This window comes from Ictalurus punctatus, chromosome 22, assembly GCF_001660625.3.
Source record: "Ictalurus punctatus breed USDA103 chromosome 22, Coco_2.0, whole genome shotgun sequence".
Lineage (NCBI taxonomy): Eukaryota > Metazoa > Chordata > Actinopteri > Siluriformes > Ictaluridae > Ictalurus > Ictalurus punctatus.
This window is the reverse complement of record NC_030437.2, coordinates 1,750,001-1,774,200: the sequence shown is the minus strand read 5'-3', so window position 1 is coordinate 1,774,200 and position 24,200 is coordinate 1,750,001. Positions and strand designations below refer to the sequence as shown.

General features: G+C 37.6%; 3 protein-coding genes across 22 annotated transcripts in view; all 3 read left to right on the top strand.

Annotated features, from left to right (window-relative positions):
• Positions 1-24,200, top strand: part of LOC108255567 (BOLA class I histocompatibility antigen, alpha chain BL3-6) — a 135,254-nt gene that overhangs the window by 65,333 nt on the left and 45,721 nt on the right. For 16 of the 17 annotated variants that reach the window (XM_053674400.1, XM_053674415.1, XM_053674414.1 and 13 more), the window contains one exon: positions 21,988-22,017. The exons of the other annotated variant lie outside the window; for it this stretch is intronic. In XM_053674400.1, the coding sequence (XP_053530375.1) occupies positions 21,988-22,017 (30 nt within the window). The remainder of the gene's footprint in view (positions 1-21,987; positions 22,018-24,200) is intronic. 17 annotated transcript variants of the gene reach the window in all.
• On the top strand, positions 1,670-5,391 carry LOC108261331 (uncharacterized). 3 transcript variants are annotated; one of them, XM_017462237.3, is made up of 6 exons: positions 1,670-1,768; positions 2,200-2,547; positions 2,629-2,670; positions 2,752-2,865; positions 2,987-3,009; positions 4,760-5,391. In XM_017462237.3, the coding sequence occupies exons 1-6, from the start codon at positions 1,732-1,734 to the stop codon at positions 4,835-4,837; spliced, it is 642 nt and encodes a 213-aa protein (XP_017317726.1). In that variant the 5' UTR covers positions 1,670-1,731; the 3' UTR covers positions 4,838-5,391. The 3 variants fall into 3 exon arrangements, 2 of the variants coding, with proteins under 2 accessions (XP_017317726.1, XP_017317727.1); XR_008393230.1 differs by having other exon boundaries at positions 1,670-2,305; XM_017462238.3 differs by lacking the exon at positions 2,987-3,009.
• Positions 7,833-24,200, top strand: part of LOC108261330 (BOLA class I histocompatibility antigen, alpha chain BL3-7) — a 42,737-nt gene continuing 26,369 nt past the window's right edge. Inside the window, exons 1-8 of one of the 2 annotated variants that reach the window (XM_053674424.1) lie at positions 7,870-8,013; positions 17,395-17,661; positions 18,117-18,392; positions 20,196-20,474; positions 22,000-22,101; positions 22,313-22,339; positions 22,439-22,507; positions 22,779-24,200. The exon at positions 22,779-24,200 is cut by the window's right edge and continues 449 nt beyond it. In XM_053674424.1, the coding sequence (XP_053530399.1) occupies positions 7,944-8,013; positions 17,395-17,661; positions 18,117-18,392; positions 20,196-20,474; positions 22,000-22,101; positions 22,313-22,339; positions 22,439-22,473 (1,056 nt within the window). In that variant the 5' untranslated portion in view covers positions 7,870-7,943 and the 3' untranslated portion in view covers positions 22,474-22,507; positions 22,779-24,200. Of the gene's footprint in view, positions 8,014-17,394; positions 17,662-18,116; positions 18,393-20,195; positions 20,475-21,999; positions 22,102-22,312; positions 22,340-22,438; positions 22,508-22,778 lie in introns of both variants that reach the window. The other variant, XM_053674423.1, reaches the window with a different exon arrangement.

The window sequence follows — 24,200 nt, the reverse complement described above, 5'->3', positions numbered from 1 at the left end:
CACACCCCTAAGTGAAAATGTCCAAATTGGGCCCAAAGTGTCAATATTTTGTGCGGCCACCATTATTTTCCAGCACTGTCTTAACCCTCTTGGGCATGGAGTTCACCAGAGCTTCACAGGTTGCCACTGGAGTCCTCTTCCACTCCTCCATGACGACATCACGGAGCTGGTGGATGTTAGAGACCTTGTGCTCTTCCACCTTCCGTTTGAGGATGCCCTACAAACTTTGCCAATGTCGCCATTAATTAACGACATTTTCATGATTTTGTGAAGGTATGACTGAGAAATAAACTTATTTCATATTTTGAGTTGTGCGCCGCAAACATTTCGTAAAGTATTAATCATTGGTTAATCGCGTACTTTGAGAAAGAACATGGCAGTATAGCTGAGAACAATTAGAGATGTTTCATAGTCAATTAGTGATGTTTCAAAGTGGAATTTCATAGACTGGACAAGTCAATCACCAAACCTTAACCCAACTGAGCAGCATTTCACTTCCCGAAGAGGAGACTGAGGGGAGAAACCCCCGAAATAAACAACAACTGAAAGAGGCTTCAGAAAAACATAAAAAAAAGAAGAAACCAACAGTTTGGTGATGTCAATGAGTTATGCAACCAAATACTAAGTGTTATTTACTTTTGTTCACCTAAAAATGAGCTGTTTAACACATCTAGATGTAAATATCAGGGAATTAAAGTTGAACTTTTGTTCGAACATCTAATATTCATCTTTTGAGCTCAAACCAAAATGTCTTCAGTCTATAGCAGAAGAATTGGCCTTGCTGTTCCAATACTTTCAGAACGGACTATATGAATATGCGTTAATTTTTTTAGGGCACACATAAAAACATTTTACAGTCAGCAAAGTATTTTTTTGTCAGCGTTCACAGGACAGTAAGATCAGCGTCTCTCAAACCACAGGCCTTTGTTCAAACAAATGCAGCAACTGTCAATTTGATGGTTTGAATGTTTTCCAACCACAGACGAGACACTCAGTATGTTTACGTGCATCACACACATACCAGTGTTGCTTCCGCTTCTGACCAACAGCTGCTTTCACACACCTTTCTTTCCACTTCTCACCTGCAAGAAAAAAGCCTGATTGTTTCAAATCATTATAATGTGTTTAAAATGAAGTCTAAATGTGATTAATGTGTATAATGAGTCTAATATATTTATCAACGTTAGCACTGAAACCATGCAATATTCAGAATAAAAACACACAGACACAGTGAGAACTCCCTGCTGTAGCACCATGACCCATAAATATTTTATACTTGTATTACTTCATTTAAAACTAAAATAAAAGCTGGAATTTAGAATATTTGGCACCTAGTGTACTTCTCTTTAAGTGCACTCACAAATGGAAGCATATTAAAAACGTGGATATTTTCTCATTTATTTTCTATAAGTACTTAAATATTTAAAATAAACTGTACTTTACTCAAATGTATTAAAACATTTAAAAATATATATTGAAAGTAAACTGTAAATCTCTTTAATATCACGTTATTTCCATGTGATCCTTTCTCGTCTCCTGTAGAGATTATAATGAAAGATTTTTATGATTTGTTTTTCCTGTGGGCATTTTTAAATTTATTTTTATTCTAACAAAGCATTGTACTCTGCATAAATACCCGCTGCCCCCAACCCCCACACACCCCCATACAGATACACCTGCATTTGATTTGCCCAACAGGTCGTTTCCTCTTTGTCTCTCGTCTGATTCACAATGGTTCGGTTTGAAACTGTGTTTCTCTGTGCCATGGGTAAGTGTTAATCATCTCATTTATTGCTTTATTAAATGCTTTATATTTAATCTGAATTTTCACCACGCTACAGCTCTCACAATAAAACCTTACAGTAAAAATATCTATTATAATTCTGGACTTGACACGTATAGAAGTTGTCTAATCAAGAAATACAGTGAAATTGTGTAATAATTTGTAACGAAAATGTCTAATTCCCACTTTTCTCTCAAGGTATGAGATTTTATTACCACAATTTACAAAATGTTTTATTTTAATTTAGTTAAAGATTAAGCTTCGATACAAATTATAATAATATAGTAATAATTTAATACAATATAATACGTACAATAATGCGGGTAAAAACTCTTATAAAAGCTCATCTATTATTTGTCTGTATTAAAGTTCTATGTGATGTGTTATTAATGAGGTGTGTGTTTTATGGGTTGCAGGTTTTATCTCAGAGACTCTGTGCTCTTTAACTTTGGAGGCAGAAGCTGGAGATAACGTCACTATTTGGTGCCAACATGACCTGAAACATCCAGAACCAATATTCTGGTATAAACACACGTGTGATTCAGTTCCACTTCTTCTTGCGTGTAAACGTTATTTGGTATCAGCTCCATCACAGAATTGCTTGTTCTTTACTGAAAGTGAGAGAATAGTGATGTCTGTTCATGAAAAGAACACGTCTCTCACAATCACTGCAGTAACCGTCTCTGATACAGGACTGTATTACTGCAGCTTCATGAAACAGAATAAAGTGAACTTTAGAAACTCGACCTCTTTACAAGTGAAAGGTAAATTTATACAAAATAAATAATGACAGTAAAAGTAGAGTGAAATGACTCGGTTGTAAAAAATATTGTTTCCTTTTTCAGGTGTAAATAAAACATTTTCTAAGAACCCGGACAGAGGAAAAGGTTTGTTATTTCTCTTCTCCCAGAGGATTCTTTACATTTCTAAATCTAATGTCGAAAATGTGTTTTAATATTTTCTCCAAGGTTCAGACTCTTCTGCTGTGTTCTTCATGCTGAATGCGGTGTTTGGTGCCGTGATTGTGATTCTTCTCGGTGTCCTGATCTTCATCATACTGAAACACAGAAAAACTCATGGAGGTAGAATATTACTCCTATTAATAACAACAACAACAACAACAACAACAACAACAACAACAACAATAATAATAATAATAATAATAATAATAATAATAATAATCTCTCTGTTGTGTTGTTTTAGGTGTTGAGGCAGAAGATAATGAGGTAAATCTGTGACTACAATACACAAACAGTAGATACAGATTCCTCCAGATTTATTTATTAATCTTGGTTTAATTTTTAACAAAAAATAAAAAAGGCTTTAACTTGTTTTGTGAGCTTCTGGAGAATTTTTTAGCCTCTTAGTAAAAATCATTTCTCTTTTTAATCATTAATTAAGGGTGCCAGTAATTTTACCGTGTACTTGTGTGCAATATTTACATATTGTTAGAACATAATGAAGAAGACCAATGTAAATTGCAGCAACGGAACATTTAGTGTGTTGGATTTCTCAGATGTTCTGTCATTATTATAAAATAGTGAATGGTGAATTAAAATATTAATAATAAAAAAAATCCAAATGAAAAACTAAATGTGATCTATATTTTATATTTTATAATAACTTGTTGGCCCACACTTTTAACTTTATAACTGTCTCTAACCTGTTCTGCATTTTCAGTGTCTTTACATAATCCAATCTAATTATTATATTATATCTGATCTTTAAATATTTATTTTGTACTTCTGTCACTGCTGTGATTTATTCCATGATTATTATTTAGCCTAATAATAATAATAATAATAATAATAACTTTAGACAAAGGGATTGAAGAGTGGTCAGTAGTGTCAGTCATGATGTGTATGTTTTGTCCACAGACAGTGGTAGAATGTTCTGACTGTAGGAGGAAAGGTCTAGATGGACAAATAGGAAACAGGTGGCATTGCTGCTGCAGCTGCCGTTACTGCTTTGCTGTTGTCTGTTGCTACTTTGACCTGTGCTCATGATTGCTAATGCTTGTAATTTAAAAACATGTACGGTATTTATGTTTTTTCTCATCAGTTTGTGCTTTTCCCCACTTTGTGTGAGTGTAGGCAGGGCTCTAGATGATGTGAGCCACATTTGGTGAAGTTATTGGCATATTATTGTACGTTGTGACGAAGAACTTGGTATCAGTTTGTTTCATTGCTTCAGGGAATGGTCCTGAGAATGCCTACCAAGATTTGTGTCAAGGTGATACAGCCTCAGGTCCTGTTTCGCAGATTCACCGTCAGATTTGTTGGCACATTACCACCAAATTGTTTTGAATATAAACATTCTCTTGCTGATGTTTGTCCAGGTTGGTCTGAGTATGATGTATACCAAATTTGGTGTTGATTGGACAGAATTTGTTTGAGGAAAAAAAACAGTTTTTGACAAAATCCAAGATGGTCAACAGGATGTACAGTTGAATTTCAGATCTCAATGTTTATGATGATGATGATTAGTAGTAGTGGTTTATTTAAAAAATATATATAGTAAAACAGGCTTAATACTAATCATGAGGCAACAATAATCATGGAATAAATCATAGCTTTCACAGATGATTTAATAATAGAATCAGATCACATTTGTTTTACTGACTCATTATGAAACAAGATAAATGTGTTAACTATTTAGATCGAGTTCTCAAATATTTTAACCGAAAAATAAATTCCTCTGACATCCTCAGTAAAGGTTTATCTGATGACCATAGCTGAATTATTCAGATTTTTATTTTAGTTACTGAGGTGACCACTCAAGCACGCTAATAACTTCTTCTTCTTCTTCTTCTTCTTCTTCTTATTATTATTATTATTATTATTACTAAAACAATAATGAATATACATTTTATAATGGTATGTTATCATCTCCACCACTGTAACAAAATAAAATATATAATAGGCTATATAATATATAATTATAACCAGTTTAATGACGGTCTCTTCTTCTCTACAGTTCTCTGAGAAGATACTGAAGAGGAGATGTGATGAAGTGGAGTATTCATATGTTGTATATTCTTCTGTCAGTCAGTAACGCAGCAGTGTCAGGGTCATGTGTGTACACAAGGTCATGTCTGTTTTCTAACCAGTAACATGTTTCTGATGGTCAGTTGTTAGAGGAATTCTAACATTTATCACAGTTATAAAGTATATTAAATAACTCCAACAGCTTCAAGTTTCTTTTTTAATATTATAATCTATCCATTTATTATCCAAACCCAGTGTAATAAAGTGCAAACAGCTTCAGGTGCAAATAGAGACATTTCTTGTGTCTGTTCTGTCATTGCATGTAAGTCCATAACAGATTTGTAGAGGCTCTGGCAATAGAAACTGGTCTTTATATCAGTCACTCATAGTGATATTGTGTAGAAACTTTATCACAGCGCTCCATAAAGCACATTTCATCTAGCTGTCTTGTCATGAAGCAGAAATATTTGCTGATCCGACTGTTCCAAGTGGATTCTCGGGAACCTGAAATGGTTTATTTCATTTCTGTATTTGGTCTTTTCCCAGTCAGACTGAGCCATTACTGTGTAACTATTCTGTACATGTGTAATATGTAAAGAATAATACACTCTTTACATGTGCTGGTAGAGATCTTATCCTCAACATGTTGCCTATTTTATTAAGCAATTGTCAATAAATGTAAAAAAAAAAAAATGGTGATATTCATAGATTTGTATATTATATTTATATTTTTAATATATATATATATATATATATATATATATATATATATTTAATAAACCTATACAAAATGCACTCTATTCTAGGAAAAAGATACAAAATGAAAAGAAAGTGAGCATGTAAACATTTGTACACTGTAATAAAAAGCTGGTAATCCAGCATGTGGGGAATTTCTGCTGCTGCAGCGACACTGAACTGAACACAAACTACTGAATGTTTCAGTCGGTCACTAATCCAGGAGTGAACCGTGACTGACAGAACATCAGTAAGTGCCTTCATTCTTACTTTATACACCAGTTTGTCTCAATAAGTATACGGATAATTACTTTCAAACATTATGTAAAATTAAAATGAGGCGTAGGGTAAAGTAAACTTAATTAGCACTGTTAGGTAGCCAGCATCAGTCTAGCATTTTTTCTGACAGGAGTTAGCTATTCAGGTTATTTGTTTTCTAACTTTAACACTAAATGTTGCATTGTTTTGTTAGTTAGTGTTACTGAAAATTACTCGAGGTTGGTATCTAATGTTAGCTAGCATCAGACTATAGATAACTTCGTCTGTAAACACCAAATGAGCGAGTTAAACACAGATAAACACAGTTAAACACAGTTAAACAGTTAAACACATGCTAATGAGGCTAATTTCAGCAGTTAAAGGAACAGAATCAGACCCTGGATTATAACTGATAACTGTACTGGTGTTGAACACGTCAGCTGTCACACGGGGCGACCTGAACCTAAATAATTTATCTTATATTTATAGATTATATTTTAGCTTTATAAATTATTTAAATCATTGTAAAACACTGAAAACTACCTTATTTGAATGTATCTTATTTGTAAGTGGGGTTTCATGTTGTTTTTTATTTTGTGAAAATTGATCGCTTTTTTAAACAAAAAAATGTTTTGTGGTAGTTTCTTTTATGACAAATACACAAGGTGTATTTAACAAATGGTTAGAGTGACTCATGATTTTTATGAAATAAAAAATAGCAAGAAAATATTATTGCTTTTATGAGATAAAGTATTTCCTAAAGACTTTACATAGAAATAAATTAAAAACATCTATTGTTGCATGTATCCATGATCTAGATTAGAATATCATATATCAAGTGGATTTTGAATGTATTGGGCCTAAATGTAAACTCAACATAGATTTTTGTGTTGTATATAAATAGCATTAATGGAATATTCATATTGATACCCAGTATATTGGTCAGTGTAAACCCACTAACTGGGTTAAATGAACAACCCATCTTGCTGGGGTAATTTAATCCAGCATGTGTTCTGTCCAGCGGTTTACACAGCTGTATGGTAGAAAACTGTCCAAATTTGGTTGGGAGTGTACTTCTTTCAAATTGCAGGAAGTCACAGGATAAGGCTCTAGGTGACCAGTAGGGGGCAGTAATCCTCAGTATAACGCAGTACGGCTGAGTTACACATTACACTTACTCTTAAACAGCTACCAGTGTCTTTTAGAGTTGCTTTTATGATACGTTTATGATGATTTTCACGTGCTTTCATGGTCTTTCTCCACTGTATCTCAGTGATTGTTGATGTTCCAGCGAGAGGTCTCAGATCAATATGCAGGTGGTAACTGTTACCCAGATAAAGAGTGGTGAGGCAGCAGTATGTTATTATGGCTCCAAACTTTGGAAATTCATCTCTCTGATGATCTGAAAGCTCACTGTGATCTGGACACATTTAAAACGACTTCACTGTTCTTCTTAGCTTTTAGTTAATGTTTATTCATGCCAATTTAATCTGTTATCTATTACAATTTATTTGCCGATTTAACTTAATCTGTTTTCATGTATATATTTGATTTTTTTTTGCTGCTAATTGTTTTGATTTTTTAATGAATTCTTTGCTGTCTGTAAATCATTCTAAGGCATTGATAGTGCTTTAGAGCAGGGGTTCCCAAACTTTTCCAGGACAAGGCCCCTCAAATGGCATTGACATTTGACGAGGCCCCCCTTTTGCAAGATGTCTTTAAAACACATTAAAAATACAGACTTCTCAATACATCCCCCCTTTTTATAATTAAAAATTACATGTTACATCTTTACATTACATTAGGAATTGATTGTGTGTGTGTGGTTGTCTAAGAAAAAATCATGTAAAAAAAAATCATTTATTTATTTCTTTTTCACACCAAATTGTTGAGGCCCCCGCGCGCCCCCTGGCGGCCCCCACTTTGAAAACCACTTCCTTAGAGGTTAACGCTGCCCCCTAGAGGTATAATTGAGATCAATCCTATGACGTGGCCCGCAGGTATACAGGGAAAAGTACCTCCACAACTCAGTTCCTCTCAGCAACTGATGACGCGACCTGAATCCTGAATTCTTATTGGTCCGAATTGGGCACCGTAAAACTCCTCACCTGCTTCTCGTTTGTTTGCAAAATGATGTAGTTGAGTTTGTTTAGTGTTTTTGGGCTGAACGTTTGGACTTTATGGAGCACTTCAGCGCTGTAGTGAAAGTTTTTCTTCTTCTCCGATTTTCTGTTCATCATTCATCAGCAGGTGAGTTTAGAAATGTAAACTATCAGTTCATTAGAAGTCTACACTGTAAAGGACATGATTCACACTTCCGGAGTTTCACGGAGCGAGGTGAACAAACAGAGTTTAGAGAGGGCTAAACCAACAAATCTACCCCGGGTTAGTTAATGTTAACAGGTTTCATGACGCGGGTTATTCACTTTCGCAGGAAACACATTTTAACCCTGAAGCGTTCATGTGCTGCTTGGAAGTTGGTGATGATGACGACGTCAGGCGTGATGACGTCACTTTGTTCTGAACCTGATGGCGGTTCTGTTTCTGAAAAGGAAACCTGATTATGAAGACTTGTAGGCCTCAACACTCAGTAAGTGCCATCTCTTACTAAAATACACTGTTAGAAACACATGACCTGTTAATTACTTTAAAATCCTTAATATATATATTGTAACCTACGGAGGCCGCCATTACGTGATACGCGCAGTGCTCTGAGTCGATGACATAAAATGGTTTCACATGAGCACTCAGAAGAATTAACTACCAGCCCTACAGCAGGAAAATAATCTTTTTGTTTTAATGGCGGTTGGCAAACCAACTTAAGGTGCAGTACCGCCACCACTGGACTGGAGTGTGGGCAGCAGATTGGCAGAAATCCCCCCCCCCCCCCCCCCCAATAATACATAAATAAAGAAATAAATAACTATATACTAGATATTCCTACTAGATTACTAAAGTCTCTCATTTATCCCAGTATTTTTAGATAGTTTATTAGGGGGCGGTGCATTTTCCCAGATGTTTTCCCCAGCAAGTTCTCTAGTGTCATGTTTTGGTTTTACAATCTGCATCTCTAGCTCAGTTCTTTCCTCCTCATACCTTTTGCAGTATGAGGAGGAATGTGTTTTTCCGTCTCTTGTGTACTGAAGTGTGCGCAGAGTCAATTATTATCCCTTGTGGTGCTGTTTTAGAATTCTCTTTTAATATTTGTTGTAATCTTGTATCTACAGAGGGTTTTATGAATCTCCAGGGTGGTACAGTTGGTATCGCCACAATGGGGTTTACTTGTAGCTGACTGAGACCTGCATTTTGTGCCTTTGTATTTCCTAACCATCCGAAGCTATTAAAGTTAGTGCTATAGATCTCTGAGCATTCTTGTAAGATGGCTTTTATGGGGTGCACCCTGCTATACCCTTGTAGATTTACCCAATATGCCAGCATGATCTTAACCTCCTGATACACAATGGCATCTCTCCTGTCTCAACCTGTAATGCAGTCACTGGTGATGATTTAAATGCTCTAGTACAGATCCGGAGTGCTTGTGCCTGTTCCACATCAAGCTTTTTAAGGTTTGATTGTGATGACATATATGCTAGGCAGCCATAATCAAAGGTGGCCCTCATAAGGGCCTGATATATATTTATGAGTGATGCCCTACTTGCTCCCCAGTCTCGCCCTGACAGACATCTCAGAACATTACAAATCTTTATACATTTGTTCTTAATTTTATCAATATGCAGACCCCAGGTTAGCTTCTCATCAAAAATCACTCCTGAAAATCTCACAGCCTTGACCTGTTCAAGATCTAGCCCATATAATTTAAGTGATACTGTTTTATGACGCTTAGAGAAACTTATACCTTGTGATTTTGAAATTGATAGTTTAAATCCCCATTCATTTGCTAACTGTTCTACTTTCCCTATTGCATGCTGCATTTTCTTTCTTAAACATTCTATATTCCGACCCCTAACCCAGAGTGCCCCATCATCCGCATAAAGCGACAACTATATTTTCTCCGACCTGATCAAATATGTCATTAATCATAATATTAAACAGTAATGGGCTACATACACTGCCTTGTGGGGTACCATTTTCCACTGCATACCTATTTGAGTACTCTGCACCTACTCTAACTTCTATTGCTCTTCTGTTCAGGAAGTCTAATACCCAATTATATACTTTACCGTTTATTCCTAATTTGTCGAGTTTAAATAGAAGTCCATCCTTCCAAAGCATATCATACGCTTTTTCAACATAAAAGAATACAGCAATTACACTTTCTTTGTTAGTTTGAGCTTTCCTAATTTCTGACTCTAGGCATAATACAGAATCCATTGTCCCCCTCCCTTTATGAAATCCTGACTGATACAGTGAGAGAAGACCTTTACTTTCTATCTAGTGAGCTAATCTATCTGTTACCGTCCTCTCCATAGTTTTCTCTAGCTGTGACGTTAATGCTATGGGTCTGTAGCTTGCTGGATCTGACAGGTCTTTGCCAGGTTTGAGTATTGGAACTATAACTGTTTCCATGTTAGTGGGATTTTTCCTGTATTCCATACCATATTGAACAGTTTTAATACTACATCAAGTGTGATGTCTCTCATGTGACCTAACATGCTATAGCATATACCGTCTTTCCCTGGTGCCCTTTGCCGTGCATTTGATATGGCCCTTTTTAATTCAAATAGAGTAAATGGCAAGTCCAACTCTGACCCCGATGTAGTCCTTTCTACTATCCCCAGATTTTGGGCAAGTGTCTGATCTCTATATTGCTTGTCTGTTGAGCAGGAAAATAATGCCACACTGTGCTGCTTTTGGCTGTAATTTTCTAGTTCTTGTGTGCTGTGATATAGGGCATATCTGTAAATATAATCAAACCCATAAGCAGCATAGTGCGTTCTGTATATTCTCATAACGTAAAGCTCCTGTAAAATTAGCCTAAAATGCCTAGCCAAGGCATACCCAAAGTCAAATTAAATCTGTTCTTGAACCATTTGGAGTACATGCATGGTTTTGGTTTATTTTGAAAGTTGGACTAAATGTTTTGTAATTGGCTTGTTTGGACCTTTGCCAGTGTAACAGGACTGTTTGTTGATGTTATGGATCAGTGGATTACCGTGAGGCTTCAAATGTCCTGAGTTGCCTCTGTTTCGTAAGTGTTTGCTTGTATGTCGGTGGTCTGACAAAGACGCTGATTGTAGCTGCTGTTGTGATTGTATCTCAAAAGGGTTTATATCAATCGAATCACAAGAATCTTAGCTTTCCAAAGATATGAGCAAATCTGTGCTACCTACACAGCTTCTGTACTCAACACAGCAGCTGTTTAGGTAGTACAGATTTGTTCATAACATGGTGACAGGGTGCTGGTGGCCATTGGAATTTTAACAGGATAATGTATACAACGGCGAGATGACTGATAATCTTTAAAATTATTGAAATTAGAATGCTTTATCATAAAACGAAAGTTAAATCCATATGCTTACCTTGAACAACAAATGCACTCGGTTGGCATAGACATGCAGTTGCCACACACACCATGGATTTTGCAACAATCTCGCCTCCTCACCTCTGATCATAAAAAACAATACTTGTTTTTCTGCAGTACCGTTGTAATGAAAGTACTGAGTTTGCGATTCTTCCGGACCTGAAGGGGGCAGCAAATACGCACAAGTGTTTTAGTCGGGCCACAAGTGGTGAAGAAGAAGAACGCCTACAAGCACACAGGAAAAACTACAGAAGATTAGTTTAGCTCCGCCCTGACTCGTTGAGAGGAAAACTAGTATTGGTTTCCAGTGTGCAACCGATGCTATCGTTCATTTCAAACAAAGTGAGGAAACACCTGGAATTTGCCGAAGCACCTGAAAGACGGTTCTATATTATGTTTATTTGAGGCAGCTGCATTGTGGGCGTGAAACCAGCTAACGTTATGTTCCATGTAATGTTAGCGATAGCCAGTTATTTGTTAACGACACTAACGCATTGCAGAGTTATAAACTACCTCCTAATGATCCACCATGCATCGCCCATGTCCTTTCAGCTAAATGTAGCCTAATGTCACCAATAATTATTCACATGTTCATGCTTTTAATAAATCTTTTTGGCCTGACACCATATCAGTGAATTTAAACTGATGCTTGCATTCAGAGAATAAAGGTGTGTGCGCGCGCGTGCGTTTAGGACTCATTGTCGGACAGTGTTTGATAACTAACCCCCCCCCCCCCCCCCCCCCTTCTTTTTTTTGCAAAATTTTTTTCTTTTTTTACTTATTTTTTATTTAATTTTATTTCCCCCCCAAATTTTTCTTTGTAAACCATGCCTTGGTATTGAGTATTGTGTACATTTGGTGGTATTGGTACCGACTTCTAGATTTTTGGTATCATGACATCCCTAGTTCAAACTGAAAAGGCTGAAGGCACGTTTATATCGCTGGAGAATCAAGACCGTTGCAACCATATGAGGTCATTACCCAGACTGCATTGCGATGTAAACGGCAATGGCGGCCTATGAGTGCAAGGATTTAATTTTTATTTTATTTTAAAACTCCCATCTGGACTGTTTTTTTTAAATAGTAGATTTATATAGTGGATGTCAGCATTAATCTAATAAGCCATACACTTCTCCATAGTCGGGGTTCCCTTTAATTAACTACAAAAAATTAAGCAAGGGTTTTTTTGTTTGTTTTTAATTTACTTGTAGAAAATAAACACCTGATGCACATTTTGTTCATGTTTTTAATCAGTTTATGAAGCCACTGTAAACTTGTATCATTACATATTATATTGTAATTGTACAATGCTATAGTATTTTGTGCAGGAAATTCTTTGTTTTATTGTAAATAAAAAAGCCTGTTTATTTTTCTTTATTCATTACCTAACAAACATTTAATGTAAGTATGATGCAAGCAGATCACTTCATTTGTTTGATTTTACATTTCAATGTACTCTAAAGGGCGTTGTTAAACCTGCCTACATAAACTTTTATTTAAAAAGAAATTATATTTTTTTAGACATCACAACCTGTTACTGTTTGGCTTATGATAATGAACACTCCATATTTTATACCTTTTGAACTCCATTTTATCATGGTCATGTTTAAACAATTACTAACACTATTAACTTCATCAATGCAAGTCTGCATTTTATTTAATACTCGATAATCAACCGTACCTAATTTCTATTGAAATTCCTGAAATAAAACACGTAGGTATACACTCCATTCAAAAAGACAAGACGAGAAGAAAGCAGTTTTTTTTTGTTTGTTTTTAAATGCAAAGCTGGCACCTGAAACCCCATCACTTCTAATAAAGAAGTAACTTCTGTAATAAATCTCCTGTGCGTGGCCGGTTGATGACGGACTGATGTTGCTTCCACTTGTGGAGAATGGCCCCAATGGTGTTCACTGGAGGATTCAGAAGTTTTGAAATACGTCTGTATCACATTCCATCAATATGTTTCACAACAATAAGGTTGTGAAGGTCATGGGAGAGCTCTTTGCTTTTACCCTTCATGAGATGTTTCTTGTGTGACACCTTGGTAACGAAAAGCCTTTTTATAGACCATCAATTTACTGTGTCATTCCACTTTATTACACATAACTTTATGTATGGACTTTAATGTTGTGAATTCTTTATATTTCTGTATTTCTTGAGTTAATTCTGATGTCTGGAGAAGATTTCATGTGCATACCCTCAATGGAAATATATTTACTGGAAAAAAAAAATGTTGATGCTTTCAATACTTTTCCCCTACTGTGTATATAGATAGATTTATCAAATATATAACACATTAACAACCAATTTTCTGTTGTCAGTTACCTGCTATTTAATAAATACTAAAATGTATACAGTGAGGGGGAAAAAAGTATTTGATCCCCTGCTGATTTTGTACATTTGCCCACTGACACAGAAATGATCAGTCTATAATTTTAATGGTAGATTTAATTGAACAGTGAGAGACAGAATAACAACAAAAAAATCCAGAAAAACGCATGTCAAAAATGTTATAAATTGATTTGCATTTTAATGAGGGAAATAAGTATTTGTGATTATTATATCTCAATCAGAAAGATTTCTGGCTCCCAGGTGTCTTTTATACAGGTAACGAGCTGAGATTAGGAGCACACTCTTAAAGGGAGTTCTCCTAATCTCAGTTTGTTACCTGTATAAAAGACACCTGTTCACAGAAGCAAGCAACCAATCAGATTCCAAACTCTCCCCCATGGCCAAGACCAAAGAGCTCTCCAAGGATGTCAGGGACAAGATTGTAGACCTACACAAGTCTGGAATGGGCTACAAGACCATTGCCAAGCAGCTTGGTGAGAATGTGACAAGAGTTGGTGCGATTATTCGCAAATGGAAGAAACACAAAAGAACTGTCAATCTCCCTCGGCCTGGGGCTCCATGCAAGATCTCACCTCGCGGAGTTGCAATGATCATGAGAACAGTGAAGAATCAGCCCAGAACTACACGAGAGGATCTTGTGAATGATCTCAAGGCAGCTGGGACCATAGTCACCAAGAAAACAATTGGTAACACACTATGCCGTGAAGGACTGAAATCCTGCAGCGCCCGCAAGGTCCGCTGCTCAAGAAAGCACATATACATGCCCGTCTGAAGTTTGCCAATGAACATCTGAATGATTCAGAGGACAACTGGGTAAAAGTGTTGTGGTCAGATGAGACCAAAATGGAGCTCTTTGGCATCAACTCAACTCGCTGTGTTTGGAGGAGGAGGAATGCTGCCTATGACCCCAACAACACCATCCCCACTGTCAAACATGGAGGTGGAAACGTTAGGCTTTGGGGGTGTTTTTCTGCTAAGGGGACAGGACAACTTCACCGCATCAAAGGGACGATGGACTGGGCCATGTACCGTCAAATCTTGGGTGAGAACCTCCTTCTTTCAGACAGGGCATTGAAAATGGGTCGTGGATGGGTATTCCAGCATGACAATGACCCAAAACACACGGCCAAGTCAACAAAGGAGTGGCTCAAGAAGAAGCACATTAAGGTCCTGGAGTGGCCTAGCCAGTCTCCAGACCTTAATCCCATAGAAAATCTGTGGAGAGAGCTGAAGGTTCGAGTTGCCAAACGTCAGCCTTGAAACCTTAATGACGGAGAAGATCTGCAAAGTGGAGTGGGACAAAATCCCTCCTGAGATGTGTGCAAACCTGGTGGCCAAGTACAAAAAATGTCTGACCTCTGTGATTGCCAGCAAGGGTTTTTAAACCAAGTACTAAGTCATGTTTTGCAGAGGGGTCAAATACTTATTTCCCTCATTAAAATGCAAATCAATTTATAACATTTTGACATGCGTTTTTCTGGATTTTCTTGTTGTTATTCTGTCTCTCACTGTTCAAATAAATCTACCATTAAAATTATAGAATGATCATTTCTTTGTCAGTTGGCAAACGTACAAAATGAGCAGGGGATCAAATACTTTTTTCCTTCACTGTATAAACAATGAGTCAGAAAACCCTAATGGATTCTATTTCTTTCTGAAAATTCTATCCATTCAGGATACAAGCCACAAGCTCAATGGATAATGTGACGCAGTCATACATCTTGGTGCTCTGATTGGGGTGGAGGTGGGCTTTATACACACTCAGGGTGGTTAGCTAAAAATTAACATGCCCCGGAGCAGGTATGCTGTGTAGAGACCATTACCATAGTGATCTAACCGAACAGATGGTATGCATGGTGTAGTTATGCCTGAATTTGACCCAGAGTTAGTTCACTAACTCTGCTATCCTGCTTTCAGCACTATTCATGCCCCTTTCTATATTTCTGATCTTTAGTAAAGAGACATTTTGATAACACTGGATTTGGATCTGAGTCTGTGAGTGAAAGTGTGTTGTGGGTTGTGGCCTTGTTAACAGCAAAAAAAACAAACAAACTTAAGATTCTTTTGTGAGTGATGAATGCATTGTTTTACCTTTTATAAATGCACTCCTATACAGTGGCAAGAAAAAGTATGTGAACCTTTTGGAATTTCATGGTTTTCTGAATAAATTTGTCATAAAATGTGATCTGATCTTCATCTAAGTCAGGGGTATTGACAAATATGTGTCTAAAATAATAATACAAAAAAATTCTGATCTTTCATGTCTTTATTGAGAAGAACCAAAAAAACCTCATAGTACTTGTGGAAAAAGTATGTGAACCCTTAAGTTAATTGACCTCAAAAAAGCTAATTGGAGTCAGGTTTTAGCACAAGTGGAGTCTCGTTAAGAAAATGAGTTTGGAGGTGTGGACTACAGCTACTTTGACTGATAAAAACCTCTCAAACTTTTGGAGTTTGCTCTGCACAAGAACCACATGCTTATGTGAGCCATGCCTTGCCAAAAAAGAGCTTTCAGAGGATCTACGATCAAGAATTGTTGATTTACATAAAGCTGGCAAAGGTCACAAAGTGATTTCAAAGACTTTAGAAATTCACCAGTCTACAGTTAGGCAAACATTCTACAAATGGAGACACTTTGGGACTGTTGCTACTCTACCAAGAAGTGGGCGCTCAGTCAAAATGACACCAAGAGCACAATGAAGACTCATCAATGAGGTAAAGAATCAACCCTGAATGACAGCCGAAGATTTGAAGACATCATTGGAACTGGCTAACATCTCTGTTCACGAGTCTACAATACGTAAAACATTGAACAAGCGGGGTATCTACGGCAGGACACCATGAAGGAAGCCCCTGCTTACTAAAAAGAACATTGCTGCATGTCTGAAGTTTGCAGAAGAGCACATTGACACTCCACATCGGTATGGGCAAAATGTTTTGTGGACTGATAAAACTAAGATTGAACTACTTGGAAAAACCACACATCTGGTGTAGAAAGGGCACGGCATATCATCATGAAAACATCATCCCAACCGTAGAGTACGGTGGAGGAAACATCATGATTTGGGCCTGCTTTGCTGCATCAGAGCCTGGCCAGCTTGCAGTCACTGAGGGGAGATGAATTCCCAAGTGTATCAGACAATTCTTCAGGATAATGTGAGAATGTCTGTGTGTCAGCTGAAACTGTGTAGAAGTTGGGTGATGCAACAGGACAACGACCCAAAACACCGGAGCAAGTCCACAACAGAATGGGTTCAGAAAAACAAAATCCGCCTTTTGGAGGGGCCGAGTCAGAGCCCAGACCTCAACCCAATAGAGATGCTATGGAATGACTTGAAGAGAGCCAGACACATGAGACGTCCAAAGAATATGACCGAGCTAAAGCAGTTCTGCCAGGAAGAATGGGCTAAAACTCCTCCTGAACAATGTGCAGGTCTGATCCACAGCTACAGGAAGCGCCTGGTTAAAGTTATTGCTGCCAAGCGGGGGTCATCCAGTTATTCATTCTAAGGGTTCACTTACTTTTGCCACTGCCATTTTGAATGTTGAATGAGTGTGTTCAATAAAGATATGAGGGATTAGAATTTATTTTGTGTTATTATTTTAGACACATTATATTTGTCAATATCCCTGACTTAGATGATCAGATCACATTTTATGACACATTTATTCAGAAAACCATGAAATTCCAAAGGGTTCACATACTTTTTCTTGCCACTGAATGCTCTTTGTTTGTTTTGTTTTACCTTGTATGTAATGAGTGTTTGTTTATTAAAATTATTTACACCTTTTAGACACACACTCTCTCCAGTACTTGTACACTGGAGTCACACCAGGAATAAGCTTCCCAGAGTTCACTGCGGTTGGTCTGGTTGATGGAGAACTGTCTGAGTACTATGACAGCAACATCAAGAACATCATCCCAAAGACAGAGTGGATAAAGGAGGTCGATTCTGATGATCCACACTATTGGTACAGAGAAAAACAGGTTTGGCTGGTTGAACAGGAGTGGCTCAAAAATGATGTGGCTACGGCAATGAAGTGCTTTAATCAGAGTAAAGGTGAAAATAAACTCAACTTTTGTAATGGATGGATGTATAAATGTACTTACATTTATTTAACAGCTATGTTTAACGATTAAGTTGTGAATCTTAAATCAAGATATAAATGTAGAACCTTAATGTTTCACTCATATGCTAATTGACCCAGTCTCTGAGTGTGCTTCTCTGAGAAAACATGGTGGTGGTAGTAGGGTTGCCAGGTTGAAATCATACTGTGCTAGATTAGGAACAATGTTGCTGGTGTAAAGAAGTCAGTGGAAAGGTGGGGTGTGTGTGTGTGTGTGTGTGTGTGTGTGTGGTTGCAGTTTTGAGTCACCTTCTCAAGTGTTAGACAATTTCCAAATGAATGTCCATCACTGACAGACATACAGATGGATAGATATCTCAAAATAAATCATGGCTTTTTCGGACTTCTGTAGAAAACCTAGATGTTAAAACTGTGTGTGTGTCTGCAGGAGTTCACACTGTGCAGTTAATGTTTGGCTGTGAGCTTGATGATGATGGCAGTACTAGAGCATACAGCCATTTCGGTTATGATGGAGAAGATTTCATTAGTCTGGATCTGAAAACTAAAACCTGGACTGCAGCCAACGTTAAAGCTGTGATCGTTGAAAATAAGTGGAATCCTACAGGGCATGAGGCTGAAGACTGTGCGCTCTACCTGAAGACTGAGTGCATCTATTGGTTGAAGAAGTTTGTGTCTTATGGCAGAGAGTCTCTGGAGAGGAAAGGTAAAGTGTGTACTCTGCTCTTTTACTGCAACACACACACACACTCTAATAGTTGCCCACTAAAAGCACATTCCTTCACTACAAAATACACATACACACACACACACACACACACTGATTAGTGATGCACTCTGCCACTTAGTACAAACTTAAACTGTATTTTACTTCATTGTAGTCAATAGAGCTGCAATAACTAATCGTACATTTTCTCATTACGTTACTTCTGTTCTGAAAACACACATCAGAGAGTAAGTAAAGTTTTATACCAAATGACATACTATACAAATGCACTGTGTACTCTACCTTCTAGTGTATGCATTTTTGAAGGGTAATATCGTCTCACGTGGAACACGAGCGTTTTTATTTCCTAGTTAATGGCAGTGGTGCATGACCTCATACGCACGTAATGCGACACCGCTAGCTTTAGCAGATACCCAGAGCCACAGACAATGACTTTCTTCAGTTTACGGTTTGTGAACATTACCTTTTAAGAAGCTCAAACTTCACAAAGCAGCGTTTGTGTAGCACGTGTCGTGGAAATTAGATAACACTCGCAGACTCGTCCTCTGAAGGTAAAAAGGTTTATTACAGAAAGATGGTTAATGCAGGATAGAATAATGAGAGCCCTCTGAAGCACTTGTGCTGAACCACTACTATATATATGAAACGCAGAGCGTGACATAATTCTGTGTACCGATAAGAAGCGGTTTGAGGCAGTTCAAACAGGCTTTGTTTTAGGGTCTTGGAAGATGTTTAGACGAACCTTGAACAGAACAACATGTTTGTATCTCTGTAAGCAGATAAACATTATGTACTGATCTCAGTGACCTGACATGGCCTTCTTAGTCGTTATCCTCACATGAACAAGAACAAACTTATTACAAAGTAAAAATGAGTAATTTCCCTCACGGACGTAAGCACGACAGTGCTGCACGAGCACAAACTTGTTTATATCCAAAATGCTCCACTGTGTAAGGGGCAGGGGAAACTGGTGCGAGTTGCTTAAAAGGTTTAGTTTAATTCAAGTTTGTCATTATATGTTGTATTTGCACATTTGCAGTGTAACCTGTGTAGTTTATTATAACGGAAGTGACGTGTTAGTAACGAGGCCGCGTTGCTCCTCACATGCAGTGTAGACGCGCTAATAGAGTGTAGCGCGAGTATGATCTGTAATGTCTAATTAAAACATTATGATCAAAAGTAAACACAATTAAAATAATATTCCTAAAGACAGTGAGGAACAGAAACCACAAGGTGCAGTGAAAGGGAGATTTTATTATTCATTTAGGACTGGAGTTTAATTCAGTGATTTTTGTACATCTATAAAAAAAATAATGCATAAATAATATTATAAACTAATAAGTTTATTAGTATTTATGCATTATGTATGCACAGAAAGCACTGAATTAAGTCACAGTCCTAAATAATTAATATATATTCTGGTGTATGTCTGTGTGTATTGGCTTCTTCTCAGTTTTATCTAATTGGACAAACAGTTTTAGTCTTAAGTTCATATTTATAACACTTAGTTTGTGGATTTTATTTTAAATAAATGAAAATATGGTACTGAAAGTTTGCCCCCCTCGTCCGAATTAATCGAGAAAAAAATTAATCGGCCAACGAATCAATTATGAAAATAGTCGTTAGTTTCAGCCCTATTAGCCAAATAAAATGTTGATTCCATGACGCATAACCATTTTTTTTAAATTTTATTTTCTTAGATGGAAAATGTGTACATGTAAAACCTTATTCCTTATGTCATTTGTAAATAAATCTAATATTTCTGTCTCTGTGTGTCTGCAGTTCGTCCTACAGCGTCAGTGTTCCAGAAACACTCTTCTCCAGAGGTGGTGTGTCATGCTACAGGTTTCTTCCCCAAAACAGTGATGATCACCTGGCAGAAGGACGGAGAGGACGTGCATGAGGACGTGGATCTCAGAGAGACGTTACCCAACCAGGATGGAAGCTTCCAGAAGAGAAGCATTCTGACAGTCTCAGCTGAGGATCTGCAGAAACACACCTACACCTGCGTGATTCAGCACAGCAGCTTGGAGAAGGAGATTGTGCTAGAAGTACCAAAAGGTCCTAATAAACTACAGTGTGATTTACAGTGTGAAAGTGACTTGCACTTCCTGAACACTTTTTATTAGGAACACTTGTACACCTACTTGTTCATGTAATCAGTCAATCGTGTGGCAGCAGTGCAGTGTTTATAAAAATAAAAAAAAAACTTTAAAAAAATAATAATAATGTATGCACAGAAAGCACTGAATTAAGTCACAGTCCTAAATAGTTAATATATATTCTGGTGTGTGTCTGTGTGTATTGGCTTCTTTTCAGTCTTATATAATTGGACAAGCAGTTTTAGTCTTTGTGGGGTTTATTTTAAATAAACAAAAAAAACTGTACTGAAAGTTTGGCCCCCCGATTAGTCTGAAAAAAAATAATTGGCCAAGGAATTGATTATGAAAATGATTGTTAGTTGCAGCCCTAAAGTTCACACCAACTATTGGAATGGATGGGTGGGCTCTTTAACCGGAACATGCTTGCTGGTACTAAATGGGCTGGTTTGCGTATTTCTGTGACTGCTGATCTCCTGGAATTTTCATACACTGCAGTCTCTTGAGGTTACACAGAATGGTGCAATAAAGTATAAACATCCAGTGAGTGGCAGTTCTGTGGAAGGAAACATTGCTGATGAGATGGTAAACTGAGAATGGCGAGATTGATTCAAGCTGACAGAAAGGGTACAGTAACTCACTCAACCACTCTGTACTTGTGGTGAGCAGAAAAGCATTTCAGAATGCACAGCACGTCAGATCTTGAGGTGGATGGCTACAACAGCAGACCAAGTTGGGTTCACTCCTGTCTGCCAAGAACTGTAAAGTGAGCTTGCATTGGGCACAGGCTCAAACTAGATAGCTGAAGATTGGGGGAGAAGAAAGTAGCCTGGTCTGATTAAATCTGGAGGCACACAGATTTGACACCAACAGCATGAATTCATGGACCCAGCCTCCCTTGTGATAACAGTTCAGGCTGGTGGAGGTGCTGTAATGGTGTGGCGGTAATGTTTTCATGACACACTTTGGGCTTGTTAATACCCATCAATGATTGCTTGAATGCTACAGCATATTCGAGTATTGTTGTTGATCGTGTGCATCCCTTCTTGCCCACAATTTACCATCTTCTAATGGCTACTTCCAGAATAAGAATGCACCATGTCACAAAGCATAAGTCATGTTAATTTGAGATGACATGGCAATGAGTTTCATGAACATGGCATTGAGTTCAGTGTTTCTTCAGTGGCCTTCACAGTTAGTAGATCTGAATCCAGAACACTTTAGGGATGCATCATGAAAGTGCACCTGAAAAATCGTCAGGAATCAGCAGGACATGCAGGCATGTCAATCTAGTCCAGAATCTCAAAGGAAGGTTTTCAACAACTTGTGGAATCCATGCCATGAAGTATTGAGGCTGTTTCAAGGGAGGCTTTACCTAGTATTAGTATACAGTTCCTAATAAACTGTCTTGTAATTAAGTGTTCAGTGAATGTATTGCTGCAGGAGATAATAAAGACTCTGTCCTGATTTAACAGGTGGAGGATCAGGTGGAGGATCAGGTGGAGGTCCGATCGGTATCATTGTTGGTGTAGTCGTTGCTCTCGTTGCCATTGTTGCTGGAATTGTGGTCTGGAAGAAGAAGAACTCTGGTGAGAGGAGGAAGGAGGCAGATGTGAAGTTCTCAGAGAACAGATTTACACTTTCTAATTCTTGAAAGGGGATTCGATGAATATTTGACATATTTTATCTTTAACTGATAAATTAGACGAGACAATAAGCTGATATTGACTAATTGTCTCGTGAAACCAAACCCAGTCCACAGATTTTATAATAACTGTCTGTCCATCATCTGTGTTTCAGGCTTCAGACCTGTTCCACCCAAACCTGGTAAGTGAACCTTTATGATCCAGAAATGATGTTTAAATCCAGTACATTATTGACTCGCAGTGTTTACTTCACTTTCTGATGGATTTGAATGTTTTACAGACTCTGAAACAGATGCTTCCTCCAACAACTCTTAAAGTGGACTGTGTGTGTTCCCGCTGCACTGAGAGAGTAAGACGTGATGTTGTTTAAGGTGTGATATGGAATAAAGATCTGTGTGTGTTCCCGCTGCACTGAGAGAGTAAGACATGATGTTGTTTACGGTGTGATATGGAATAAAGATCTGTGTGTGTTCCCGCTGCACTGAGAGAGTAAGACGTGATGTTGTTTACGGTGTAATATGGAATAAAGATCTGTGTGTGGAGTGAAAATCCAACAGAAAAGCCTGCGCTAACATTAAATCTCATCTCAGAGCTGATCCTGTTTCTTTCTGTTTCTCTAGGAGAGAGGAGGAGAGGGAGATGAGGACCACAGTACAAGACTAATACAAGACTGACTAATACATGACTAATATACATACATATATACATACATACATGACTAATACAAGACTGAGTTACTGTTGTTATTCCAGTGCATTATCTTGGTGTGATTATCTTCCTGTGTTTGGATGGAGGAGCTTTTTATTGTGAGGTCTGTTGTTATTTCTGTAAAATGGAATTATTAGGGGTTTGATTTTGTTTTTGCTCTGTGTGAAATCTTGTAGTGTTCTGTGTGATTGGGTTTGATTCATGTGTGTTTGCTGCTGTACGGTTCTGTTCCACTGAGAGCTCAATAGGATCCTGCTTTTGGGAGAATCCAGGTTTTCGAGTAAAGATTCTCAGTGATGGTCATCTTGGGAAATGTAGCCATTATCTCTTTTTAACAAATGGGTGAAGTGCAGATTTATTCCTCCAGTGGAAAACAGAACAGTCTTGAGACATTTTCAAATTGTTTTTATACTTCTGGACATTCACCTGTTGTGGATAAAAAATGTCATAAAATAAACATAAGGGAGACCTAGCATCCAGCAAAAGGGAGAAGAAGAAAAAACGGGCACCTAGACACATAGAAGCGGGATTAGGCAGACATTGACAGATTGGAATTACACTTTAAAGATCTTTAAGAGCAGTAGTAGCCAAAAAGAGGTATACGAGCGGAGCTGAGGAGTGCTAATACACACATGCTCGTACAGTCAAGGCCGGGCAAGTAGACACAACATACACACACACTCTCTCTTTCTCATACACACACATGAATAACTTTAATAATATCTTATAGTAATAGAGAAACTCTATAAAAAAAAAACAGAATAGTAGGATATGCAGGACAGTAGAACTGTAATGATATTAAGAAGTTGGAAGTACAGTAAACCGCTTTTCAAGTAGTATAAATATATATAAAATAAGAAATATAGTGCAAATATGAAAATAAATTATAAACTAGAAATACAGGAAAAATAGGAAAATATAACTTACTCATGATTCAGGTGGTGAAGATTCTCGTCTCGCAAGGAAAGCCTGTTATAAGGGTGGCTGGGTCAAACTGCCCCCCCCCCCCCCCCCCCCCCCCCGAGATAACGATAAGACCAAGGTCCCTCCCGGTTGTTTAGTCGTCTTGTCTACGTCATTTTATTTCCCTAGGTAATTGAGAATCCTGGTTTCTGACCACCTAGGTAAATGAGAATCCTGGATTCTGATTCTCTGTGTAATTCAAAACGCTGGGTTTTTATTTTCTGGGTTATTAGAAATGCCTGGGTTCTGATTCTATGTGTAAATGAAATAGGCCTTTTCTGGAAACATATGGGTTATCTAGTGTGTAAATACAGTATAAATACTGGAGCTTAAGCTCAGGGTAGGGGGATCACTTCTGAGAATTCTCATCG